This window comes from Malurus melanocephalus, unplaced genomic scaffold (genome assembly GCF_030028575.1).
Source record: "Malurus melanocephalus ecotype Western Australia unplaced genomic scaffold, MMel_1.1 scaffold_522, whole genome shotgun sequence".
NCBI lineage: Eukaryota > Metazoa > Chordata > Aves > Passeriformes > Maluridae > Malurus > Malurus melanocephalus.
Window position 1 is genome coordinate 284,883 of NW_026623754.1, and position 12,986 is coordinate 297,868.

The 12,986-nt window shown below is 42.7% G+C and overlaps 1 protein-coding gene across 5 annotated transcripts in view; it reads left to right on the forward strand.

Annotated features, from left to right (window-relative positions):
- Positions 1–2,814: 2,814 nt before the first annotated feature.
- The window catches only part of LOC130582790 (charged multivesicular body protein 3), a 32,707-nt gene continuing 22,535 nt past the window's right edge, over positions 2,815–12,986 (forward strand). Inside the window, exons 1-2 of one of the 5 annotated variants that reach the window (XM_057381701.1) lie at positions 2,815–3,174; positions 5,275–5,414. In XM_057381701.1, coding sequence (XP_057237684.1) covers positions 2,949–3,174; positions 5,275–5,414 — 366 coding nt within the window. In that variant the 5' untranslated portion in view covers positions 2,815–2,948. Of the gene's footprint in view, positions 3,175–3,485; positions 3,642–5,274; positions 5,415–12,986 lie in introns of those variants that run through there. The other 4 variants (XM_057381695.1, XM_057381702.1, XM_057381697.1 and 1 more) reach the window with 4 other exon arrangements.

Sequence of the window (12,986 nt, forward strand, 5' to 3'; positions counted from 1 at the left end):
GCAGGTTTGACTGTCTGACAGGGAGGGGTGSCTGTCCCAGTTGTCAGGATCTGGGCTCATTATCTCCTAAATTATAGTATTTTTGCTGCCAAAATTATTTAAAAGTAGATCCCTGCTTTGGGCTTTTGTTTAAAGGTGGAATTTATATTCTCCATTCTCTTCACATTTGTAATATTTGCTCTCTGAACATAGCACTGACTGACTGATGACTGTTTAATGCTGTTAATTAAGTRGTGTTAACCCTGCGGTCTTTAAAAATGCCAGCGCGTGTCATCTTTGTGTTCAGCCCAAATGAATTTCAATTCACTGTTAAGATATTTAGATTTTCCAGATAATTAAAACTCCCTGAAAAATTGTTTGCAGGTGACATGTYAAAGACATTCTAAATTGCAACTGGAAACCAAATGACAGCTACATCTAGAAAACAGAACATTTTTCTGGTAGGGTCAGCTTAGTGCATAGGGRGGTGGGGAGGGAAGAGAGGACCAGAGAGCCTGGGAGAGGCACTGGATCCATTTAGATTTGCTCTGCCAGACCTTTGGTCAACTCATCACCTGCAGTTCTTGGTTATACCCACCCCTCCTTGGGGTGCTTCAGTGTTGGCAGCTGCTTTGTTTTGGATTGTTCTGAGGGATTTTGAATACTAGCTTTAAACATCATTTGTAGTTTCCTGAAACGACTCCAGGGTTTTGAGTTCTGGCAGATGATTGGCTTTGTCTCTGCAGGGGCCTCATTTAGCTCAGCCCATGAGCACTCGGAAATGACACACTGGTGACAGCCTCCCCAGCAGTTGGTGTTGCAAATAGTTCGGCTGTGAGCATAGACGTGTAATTGTTGTGAGGTGCCTTCCTGCTGGGGGAAGTGAGGGCATCCCCGAAGAAATTACAGGGGAGAAATACMGGGATCTAGTGGAGTAGGGTCTGAGGTGCTCATGAAAAACAAACAAACAAAACCAACCCAACCGTGTTTTTCTAACTGAAGTTAAATATGCCATATACAAAGTTCTTTGAACACGTAACTCCCACCCATCATTTCAAACTCACTTGAAACAAAAGGTAGAGGAATTAGGCAACTTCTTGTATGTGTGACAAAAGAAAACAGGCCTTCACAAAGCTGCTGCAAAAGAACCCTGTTCCTGGGGCACTTCAGGGCTCAGAGCCTGCCTGAGGCTTTCTGACAGGTGATGGGAAATGTGTGTTTTATTGACTGTCCCCTGGTTCCACCAGCTGCAGGGACAAAGCCACTCCCTTGGTTTTTGCCAAAGGCAAAGGATTCATCTTATTGATGCTTTGCCACCTGCTCATTATGGGGAAGGGCCCGGTTTTGCAGGGGAAGTTTCCCAGGCTGCAGTGGCTGTTAAAGGAGAGAGAACAGCACTTGACCCTGCTCTGTGAGCCCCTCCATCGGGCTGTGCCTCCGGTACCTTCTGCCCCACTTGCCACCCGAGGCTCACTGCAAACCCAGTGGAGCTGCCGAACTCCCTTTCTATTTAACCAAGCAGCACCAGCAGATACAGAGTTTCGGTTCAATTTTATCTTTTCCACATAAAAATGTTGAAGAATAAAGTTGTATATGATTCCCGGTGCAAGGCACATTTACCAGCCCATAAGGGCTTTGTGAGCAGCTACATCTGCACTCCTTCCACTCTTCCCMTTTCAAGAAGCAAAATGAGCCCATTCCTGAGGAACAGTCATGATTTTTCTTCTGGAAGAGGCCGTGGTGCTCATGTCACAGAACGGGCTGAACCTGGATTGTTTTTTTTTCCTTTTTAAATCATAGCGGCACACTGAGAAACCTGTAAATGTGTTTTAAAGGCTCTGAGGAGTACAATAATTTAAATGCTTTTTTCCAGATCAATATTAGTGTGCCTTTTTGAAAACTGATAGTACAGAATTACATTATGTACACTCTGGGGGGTTCTCAGTGCTTTTAAAATTAAGCTGTGCTATTTTTGTGCTCATCTGTATGAGCTGCCAATTTTCATGCAAATTATGGATTCTTAAAATAACTAAACATACAAAAGCAGTGTTGAGTTTCCTTCAKAGGAGAGCCTTCATCTCAACGCAGCAGCTTGATTTTAGTACCTTTTTTTGTAGCCAGCTAAATTCTATCTTTGCAGGCCAACCTTTCTTGTACAACCTGGGATGGTTCTTTGTGGATCCACTTCAGCGTGGTTCCATGCTGTGCTCCAAAATGCTTCCAGTGTGAGCACAGACCCAACTCAAACCCTTGTCCGAAGTCGGAGTGCAGCTCACGCTTGCCTTTGGCTGTCGCTTTGGCACAGGCTCTCAGCGCTCGAGTGCCAAGGCAAAGCTGCAGAGTCCGAGTTCCGACCCGTGCAGAATGAATCTCTGGAATTTACTTTCAAGCCAGCCAAGGGCTGGGAGCGGGGCAGGCGTGCGGGAATGAAAAGCAGAGGGATCATCCCTACACCCRGCAGCCCGAATCCAAATAAACTGTGTCCACTAAGCTGCCCTAAAACTGCCCGAACAGATCGGCCCTGCAAATATCGGCCCCCGGTTCTGGTAAATATTTTTCTTCTCATGAAAAGCGYCGGTCGGGTCAGATCCTGCCCTCTCCCTCCCCGATAGCCGAGGTATTTATATATTATTTTTCTCACAGTAAGCGCAGCCGCAGGGTCCAAAGTTGCAGCCGGGGGTAGGGACGCGACCGCCCCCTGAGCCCGGTGATGCGGGGTCGGGCCGCAGTGCTGAATCACGGGCCGGGGGGGAAGGAGAAGGGGAAAAGGGGAAGGGGAAAAGGGGAAAAAGGGGCAGGGGGGCGGTGCCGGCTGCTCACGTCACTGTTATGTCTCCGCGGCTCCGCCGGGGCGGGGACAGCGACAGCGGCGGGCGGGAGGCGGGGGGGCCGCGGCCCCGCTCCCCTGACAGCCCCCGCTCCCCTCCCTCCCTCCCCAGCCCGGCCTCCGGCTCGGCGCTCCCGGGAAGATGTGGGTGAAGCTGTGCTGTTTGCTGCTCTACTTCCTGGCGCTCTTCGTGCTGGCCCGGGTTTTCGAGGCCGTGGCGTGGTACGAGAGCGGCTTCCTCGCCACGCAGCTGGTGGACCCGGTGGCGCTGAGCTTCAGGAAGCTGCGGACCATCCTGGAGTGCCGCGGGCTGGGGCACTCGGGGCTGCCCGAGAAGAAGGATGTGCGGGAGCTGGTGGAGAAGTCAGGTATGCGGAGCTCCCCCGTGACCCGGGGGGACGGACGGAGGTCGGTGTCCGGCCACCCCCGCCTGGGCTCCGACCGCCCTTGGATGGAGCCCCGGGYGCTGCTTCCCTTCGCAGGGCGGGTTTGGGGAGTGAGCTGGTTCCCCCCAACAAGGGGGTCCATGGAGAGAGGCCGGGGGGCTCGGGGAGTGACGGTCAAAGCCCGGCGGCGTGGTGAGCCCGAGGGAAAGGCCTGCGCTGGACGGGGCACCAGCGACGGCCCTTCCCTGCCCGGCCCTTCCCTYCCCTTCCCTTCCCCGGGAGTTCCGCTGCGGGCGGTCGGGTCAGTGCGGGTGGCACAGATGGGAGCGAATGTCGTCCGCCGTGAAAAACGAGGAGGAGAGACTCCAAATAGCTGCAGTAGGCTACTGTTTACAGCTGGGGCCAGCTTGTTCCCGTGTGTTCCCACCCGTTTGCTGGGTTTATTACAGGTACGGCTATCAAAATGGGCCYCAAGGAAAGCGATGATTTCATAGCTGAGAAGCAGAAGGGATGGGTACCCAAGGCTGAGGTGGTTGTATACAGGGGGAGCAAAACTAGTTCCTGCACACAGAAAACGGCTTGGARAAAGGCAGGAAGGCATTTCGGAAGTAAGGAGAACCAGGTGAAGGAGATGGACTTGTCAGGGGTGATGAACAGCAAGGGATGAAGAGCAGTTGAGATGTAAGAATGGCAAAGTGTCCTGAAAGTAAGGATGCCGCCTGGAGCAGTTGGAGGGAGCTGGCCCCAAGGACTGGGAGATGGGGCTGATGTAATAGCTGTAGTGCCAGCCAAGCAGGAAAATGTGAGTAGCTGCTTTTAAATCAGTGATGGAAAGGCTGCTGATCCGGGAGAGAGAGAAATCCCAGCGAGCAGGATAGACAGTGAGGGTCTCTAATGCCTGGACATAGAGGGAGAAGGATTTAGATGGATGTAGTGCCTGCCATATAACCTTAAAAACTCAGGTTTAAATAATTTATATTAATCCTGGGCATTTAAATCTAATTTGCTGTTACKATTCATTGTTTATTTATGTTTTTATGTTGTTTATTGGCTTTGCTGCTCCAACAGTAAAAAGCATTAAGCACTTTCACTTTTGTTTCCAATCACTTTCACTCCTTGGCTGTCAGGTACTTTCATGATGTCATGATGTTTGGGTTGCATATGCTGCAGGGAAGTGTTTAACTCCAAACAAACTGTATTAACCAACTTCTTCAAATGTCATGGAAACACTTCTCATACCAACAGGCTTTGCAGCATTTTTTTCTGTGGTTTTTTTTTTTCTTTCCTCTAAATTTTATGAATATTTTTTGCAAGCCCCTCAAGGTTTTCACCTGTTACTCTTATTTTTATRTTTTTAAGGAAACTGGTTTTGCACAAGACTTCATTTCTTAAAGCTTAACAGATTAGTTACTAGAATGCTCGTTGTCCTTAACAGTGTTTGTAATGATTGTGAAACAAAACATTAGAAGGAAATGAGATTACAAAGGAAACATAATCAGATGATTTTACTGTGATCTCTTTATGTCGCTGCAGTTGGAGTTCATGGGAACTTTTCCCAACTGTGCAAACAGAAGCAAACAGCTAAATTATTCTGCCTGASATTTTTACTGGCAACAGGACCAGAAACAGTGGGTTTTGGTCCAAAATTGATTGAAATTTCGGAAGTCTGTTTGAATTATCAGTGTTAAGAACTTGCTTGCTGCAAAATCGACATCCTCTGAAAGGAAAGCAAAGATGTATTGACTAAAATTGCTCTCGGCCACTGAATGTTGTTATTTGCAGAGAATGAGCCTTAAAAGATGTTCTTTTATTCCTTTGTGTGCTGGGTTGCATGTGTGGTGCATCTGTGTAATCAGAAACAGTGCATTCATGTTTTCTGTGGTCTGACTGAAGTCAAACGGTTCATAGTCATGTCACCAGAGACAGAATTATAGTAACAACTTAAAGTTTAGCTACCTTTGTACTGAAAAGGTTCCCTGAGCAACCATGCAAATATCGTTAGTTAAATTGTTACTAGAATTCCTGAAGTAATCTTTCTCCAGTGCCATTTTAATTGAAATTCTCCAATTATCTCTTTTTCAGGAGACCTCATGGAAGGAGAGCTTTATTCAGCTCTCAAGGAGGAGGAGGCCTCTGAATCAGTTTCTAGTACAAACTTCAGTGGTGAAATGCACTTCTATGAGCTCGTAGAAGACACAAAAGATGGGATCTGGCTGGTACAGGTATATAAATTTGATTGTTAATTTTTATATATTTTTCACATCCAAAATGTATTTCAAAGGAGGAGTTTATGAGGGTAGTTAACTAGTTGTAAAAATGTGTAACATAGAGATGGTGACAAAGATAAGCTACATCCGGGAGGTAAGGAATAGAGGAATAAAACAAGAAAGGCTGGAAGTGCCAGAGTTTCTATACAGACAGGAAATAAAAAAAAAAAAATCCTGTTATTCTCTGGATTGCTTTTTGAAAAGCAGGCACTTTAGAACCAGAAAACAAATGAAGCAGCACACACTGAAGTGCACAGACTGTGTGAGTCCTTGGCCCTGGGATTGTAAGAGYCTGTGTAATATGAAGCAGGTGCATTAGTACAGATGCTCCCAGCTGGCACAGGCTCCTGGTGTTGCTCTTCCTTTTGAGTGCATTATATGCTCAGACCCAACCAGTTAAGGTTTCTGCTTGTCTAAGGAGCTTAGAGCACTCATAAAATCTCTGTTGACTCTTCACAAAARCAAGACCTCAGTCTGCTACTTCCTAGGCTGGCAGGCTCCTTCTACAGCATATTCCAGTGGCTTAAAGTTAACTTTCTCCCAAAGGYTTTGGGCCCAGTAGGTTTTGGGCCCAGCAGTTTTAGAACTGCTTCCCCAGGGCTGCATGAGAACAAGAGATCATTTAGGAAAATAAAGGCAGTTTTTTTTTTTCCAGTAAGATTCTGAAGCAATTCGCCATCACTCCTGAGAACATAAATAAACTAGACCAAAATGTAGAAATTATTTTTCTGCATCAACTTCTCTGTTGATAAGAGGGTGTTTTATAAGGCATGAATTTCCTGCTAACAGCCACATCAGGTGAATTCTCAACCAGGCAATTAATTGTTCCATTGACAGCTCCTACCTGGTTTGTCTGGTCTCCCTTCATGTTTTCTATTTAACAGGAAGTCATTAAACCTTCATAATCTATTAGACTTGCACATCACCACATCAGACCTCACCCCAATATAGACAAGGGGACAGATTACCTTCAGACTCAAAACGGCATTTGTGTTTTGAGAAAGATATATTTGGAGTTTATTTAATCCAAGTTTGAGGTTTAAATCATACTGGAGGGCATTCTTCAAGCAGAGAGAGAGTGCTGAAAATAAGTTTACATATCTCCAAGCTAGTTGACAAATGCAAGCATGAATGTGCTGTGAAAAACCTTCCCTTCTCCCTGTGCAGCTCAAAAGGGTGAAATATGATAGTTCTGTTGTCTGTTGCTTGCAGAATTTTACTTGTAGTATATTTTCCACTAGCATCCTAATAGCAGGTCAGCTAGGCTGTGTTTTGATATCTCTAGTGTGATGAATGTTGTCATCATTCTGGGAATATTTGTGCAGCTATTCAGTTGGTCACAATAGCTGTGGAAAAAAAAATTAGTGGAATTTACTGAATAATTTACTTGCTGAGCACTATTTGTCTGTTTCTCTACAATAAAAACCACAAGACATATCAAATTTCTATATTTCATTCTTGCTTTTCGAGTTTTCATCACTTGGAGTTTTCATTTGCTCCATTCCCCACTGTAACTCGTGTCTGGGTAACTCTCGTACTGAATTCTTGATGTCCTTTCAAGTTTTTCCACGCCCTTTTCTTAGATCTTGTCCCTGCAGAGCTGGTTTTTACCATCACTTCCCAGTTCTAGCTCTTGATTCCCTCCCTTGCCCATCTTCCTTTACTGCTAGGAATTCTTAGGGAAGCTTTCCAGCTAATTAACCAGCTCGATGCTCATGCAGGGGAGTGAGGATGCCTCATGGCTGGGTTTGGTGACCATGGGCAAGGTCAGAGATTCCCCTGTCTGTTACTTGCTGGGAAGCAGAAAGGATCTCCAGATCCTTTTCAATATCCTGAGCTCTGAATCCCTGTGTTCTGGGGGCTGCTGGAAAGGAGCAGAGGGAGAGAAGCACTTCTGGCTCAGCTGGCACAGTGGCTGTCAGAGGACTGAGACTCTGAAGATGATTTTTATTTTCCAGTGCAAATAAATGAAATTTCTGGTGTGGCACAGGCTGGGAATGTATTAGCCATCACTGTCTGCAGAGAGTCAAAGGAAAAGAGAGGAAACAATTACTATTTATTGATAAATTAATTTGACAAAAATTGAGGTGCACATTTATCATTTAAAGTCAGCAGGATGAATTCCTTGAAGAAAATCAAAGTCAATACACAAGGAATCAGTGTTTTGTGGCTTTGTTTCTTAATCTTCTGGAAATCCACATGCAAAGCATCCTGGTTCAGTGGTARTTTGTTTACCAGTGTAGTTGTTCACAGCTCCTGTGTGGTGCTTCCATAGAGCCAAAGACAGCAGCATGTTCTTTCTCCTATTAGCTCATGATCTCATCACCTTTCCTTTTATGCTTCTTCTGGCTTGCCAGCTGCTGTTGTGCAGTTTTTTGGCTTGCAGGGAGGGCGAGTGGTAGTTTCTGGAGTTGCTTGTCTTGTTGGTAAAGGAGTAAATTGTAATGTTCTTACTTTTCTGGACTCAGCTATGCTTGTGCTCTCTGATTTGTCTCTAGAAATCTGTCACATCCAACAATGTTGTAGTCATGATAACTTTTTAAAAAAAACATAACAAATGATCTACAGATAAAAAACCTCTTTGAATGAAGTTAAAATCTAAATCAATGTACATTTTTATTTTAGAAGAGTCTACTATAACATAGTGGCAGATAAAAGTAAAGGGAACTTTCTTCCTGGCATTGAAGTACGAGGACAGACATTTTGATTGCCTCTGGTAGAGGTGCAAAGGCCATTATTACGGATATAAAATTCTGCACTCTATTCTGCATCTCAGTTTCTAGTTCAAGTGGTGTAGTCACAGGGCAAGGGACATGATTTGTTTGTTTCTGTTTTTGCTTATATATAGTATGAGTAATTTTCATATTCATTTGCCTTTTGAATTTTGCCAGGTGATCAGCTGTTCTTTCTAAAAGGAAATAAAGTAGAAACACTCAGTTCTTTCAAAATGCATCATTCTGTATTTATGTCTTTTCCAGAAGTGTTTCAGAATCATTTACCACAGGATACCTGGTTTTAACTTTGAGTTTCTGTCTTGAGAGGCTTTATGTCCAGTCAAGGGTGCAGAATACCATCAACTGGCATGTAATAGTCCTTGTATTGCCTGTGTATCTGTGTTGATTCATTGCAGAAGCTCATTTATTCTCAATCTTTGACCTAACTGACAGCTTWACTGACTGTCCAGATCAGTGCATAGATCACCCCATTTCCCTTGAGAAACAGCATGTAATTTTGAGGTGGTTAATTTTTGCATGCTATGATGGATGTAGTCTTTGCCTCCTATTTTGATGTGATTTCTCACAATCTCTTTCTCAGAAAAGAAAGGCAAAAAATCTTCAGATATCTTCACTCCATATGGATAGATTCTGAATGAGTTGTGAATTCTTAGGAAAGAGAGTCTGAGTGAAAATTTGGYTCCATCAACACGTTGTCAAATAATAAACAGAAAGTGAGATGTCTCAGTGTTAATAGAAGTGCAGACATTCATGTAGAAACTTACTGACATTATCTGGAATACGTGAGCTTTTTTCCGAGCTTCTAATAAGTAATGCACCCATCCATTTATAATTAATTGTGTTTTTACTTCTGTTTTATCTATAGAAGCAGAGTTTGCAGCAAGTTGTTGATGAGAAAGGGTTCTATGACTTGAGTTTTTGAGCCTTTTTATCTTTGTGAATCCCTAAAAATGTTCTAGAGCATGCATGGAAGTTCAGTAATACTGAACTTCCTCTCCTCATTTACCCTCTGCAGTCACTGTGGAGGAATTAATGGGTGTTTCAAACTGGAAACCACAGAACCAGACAGACAATTCTCATGTTCATACAACCTTACCAGTGCATTAAATCAGTTAGAAATCAGTTTTGCCTTTGGCAAAACAGCACAGGTTTTTTCCAATTCAAATGTCTGTATTCCTTTATGTGGAGAGGGACTTGCTGAGGCTGGGTGCTTCTGAGAGAATTACTTGTATGTGTGTGTGTGCAGCAGGGAATGGTGTCTCTTACTTAGGGGGTTTTGTTCTTCCTGGTGGTTTGAAATCTGTTACAGGGCCCTAGTGTGTAGAGTTGAGGAGCTCTTGGAGTCATCTTGGTGGCTGAGCTGTAACCCAAGTTTTGACTATTACTGTGGGTTCAAATTTATGTGCTGTTGGTATGAGCAGGTGAATCTGACATTTGCTATCCCAGCTAGAATTGGTTAAAATAATGAGAGCCAGAGTACATGAGGTGTTCTGCATTTGCCCATCTCTGACTCATTGTCATGCCCTGTGATATTTGAACACTTTCAGTTGTGAGTGAGCTTCAAAACTTACTGAGAACAAATCTCATTCCTATGACCTGTTTTGGGATCTCTGCATACCTGTCTGAAAGAAATTCAACAAAATCTCATTTAAATGCATGGAAAACAGGAGAATGCTCAAGTGAGATCCTTGTCATGCCATGCTCAAGTACTTCAGGGGTACCAGGAGTCTGTCTTGGCATATTGTATTGCTACACTGCTCTTAACATCAGCTGTGTTCCCTGAAGCCTCTTCAATTTCAGTCTCATTTTTATGAGTATTTTAAGAATGTATGTTTCATAAAGTAGTCTTTAAAAATCCCTAATAATACCTGAAAATTAAGGGGCAGCTGGATTGATGATGGTTATGAAGCAGCTATTGCATTATTGATGCACCTACTCAGTGCACTTTTGGATTAGGCAAGAGAGGTAAAGTCCCTTGCTGACTTAGTCCTGTTTTTCCAAGTGTTTGTATTTGTCTGTSTCCAGGATATTTGCTCTCAAAGTCTGTTCTTTGATGTCAAAACTCTGACTATTTTAACATACAGATCAAAATAATTCTATTTTTCTAATTTACTAATTTTTCTATTTATTTTATTAACTGAACTCTTTCGAGATAGTTTTGTGTAATTCAATATCATGAGAACTCTTCCAATGTAAAAGCTCCCTRTTCAATTGTCTTTTGAAATCATCAGGATCTTAGCATTTTCAGTATTACAGGATGGTAATTCAGACTCTGCAGTCAGAGCCAGTCCTCTGGCCTGGGTTAGGTGTRGGTTAGGGAGCAGATCCATTCTGGGATGTGAAGTTGTTAAATAGCAGGGTTACTGTGATGCTATTGGATTCCCTTGGCCCATTAAGATGATTAATGGATTAATTGAGTTACCCTCATTGTCTTACTTGTCAGCCTGACATGTGATATGTCACAGATTGTGAACATAGCTAATAGTAAGCAAAGCTGGAAGGGTTTATGCTTCTCCAGACGTGGTGTTTATTTCCCAGCTGTGTTAGCTGATCTCCTAAAAGGTACTTTCTCCTATGAGCTCCGGCTTTATTTCTGTAATGTTAAATAGAACATATGATTGAAAGGGACCTATTTGATGAGCTAGTTCAGCATTCTGCTAGACTGTAGAATATGTGTTTAGAAACTATCTTGCTGTCTCTCTGACACTGTAAGTTGTTCAAATACTCCTGTTGACTGTTTGTTTCTTGGAAATGTGTGTCTGACTTCTGCCTTGGGTCTATTCTGGGCTAATTTGTTCCTATTGGACTTAAATTGACATTGCCCTTTAGTTTCACTGACTCCTGATGTCAGCCTCACTCCCCCCTATAAGTGAGGTCAATCAACCAGTTTGTTTTGTCAGGTATAATATATCCCGGGCTTTGCTTATTTTGCAGCCAGTTAATATTGATGGCTCATGTTTTCTTGTGGAACAACTGATAGCCCGAAGCATTTCCTCCCATCGCTTTTTCTAACTGATGAACTCCCCAGGTGTCCTGTTCATTACTGAATTCAATTTCATGTGTGACAGTCTGCATTACAAGATTTGTGCAGCCCTTCCTGCATGGTGTTATAATCCTCTTTCCCACATAGATGTGCTTCCCAGTTTTATGTCTTCTGCAAATGGCTTTGGGAGACTTCAGGTTCCCCCAGGAAGGGCATTAATGGGAATGTATGCTGAACTGAGCTCTAAGGTAAATCTCTTAAGAAGTCTGTTAGCTCCTTTCTGGCATTTTGATGTCTTTTTGCTGTAGCCAATTTCGTGCTCGTTTTAAAATACTTTTTTTTTTTACTCCCTATAAAAGCTTATCCATAGTTCTCATGTAAATTTTCCATGTGGCATAATACATGGTACTCTACCAAACTACAAACAGGGTACTATATTCCCTTTTTCTCTTGAAACTCAATTCTTTTCCTTCAGGGGGTTCTCTTAATCAGGAATGATACATCCTTAGTAATTGCATGCTGGAAAATGCAACTGTCTCTGCACYTCTAAAATTTCTTCTACAGTGTTGCATCCTTTTGAAATCAAACTGGTGGGATTTATTTTTYATTTGCTCTTAAATATAGCTACAAACTTGTTATTCTGCTGTCAAAATGTGAATTGATCTGGCAGGGGTTTGTAAGAAATTTTCATAGGTTCACCTGTGATCTTGTGCTCCAGTTCTGGGATGGAGATTTCCTGCTTACTCTTWTTTAAGTGCTTTAAGTAATTAGAGTTCTGCTTTCACCTTCAGGTGATGTAGTTTCTTCCCATRCAGGAGGCTAACTGGTCCATGGCCAGCCACCTCCCCTTCACTAAAAACTGAGTCACAGCATTAATTTAACTTTAAAAAGAAAATTATCTTACATTTCTGTCCTATCTTCATTGTTTGGTGATCCTGCTGCTTTTCCCCRTGTTCTATTCTTACTCACATGACTGAAAAACCTTCTGGTACAACTTGTAATAGTCTTTGTATGGTCTAACTTAAATAGCTCATTTTTCCTTACTTTTTTTTTTCTTTGCATATCTTTCTTTGATAGCTCTTCCTTTGACCTTTTTTCCARTCCTTGTAGATTGTCAGACTATTTCTAACATCTCTTTGGAAGTGATTGCTAGGAAGAAGTGCAGGACTTGACAACCTTTTTTTTTTTTTCTTACTTGAAATATGAAATCCTGATAGCKTTAACACCAGGGCTTGAAGAACTTCCAGGCCTCTTCCACATTCAAATTCCCAGTCTCCTCAGTCACAGGTTTTTAAGCTAAATTTCTTAACTTAACAAAATTCACACTTCTTAAATAAAATCTGTTACAAGTGTTTGCAGGTTATTTTTAAATTCAACTGAAGTACATTTTGAATGCTTAACCTGCAGTATTTTCTTGGAGTCCCTCATGCACAGAGGTGATGACTGCTTTCCAAAATACAAAGCCTTGCCTCGGCATGGTGAACTCCCAGTGCTGTAAGTGGGTGTTGTCTGCAAGGAGCAGCTGCAATGGACATGTTTATTTGGATTTTTTTCCATAATGACAKAAAAAAGCACGAGCCCAAAAACTTTCACAAAGCTTCAGTGGCCAAAACCATCGTAGGGTTCCTCCGTGTAGTTGAAAAATACGGACTGCTACTTGGGTAATTTTTCTTCATTACAAATAACTTCCTCCAAGAGGAAARACTTTTTCATGGGAAAATAATTCAGCTGGTGTTAAAAATTCTATAGGTAGATGAGGGTAAAATATGTTGGTGTATTTGCAACAAWTTTTTGTCTTGACACTTAAAG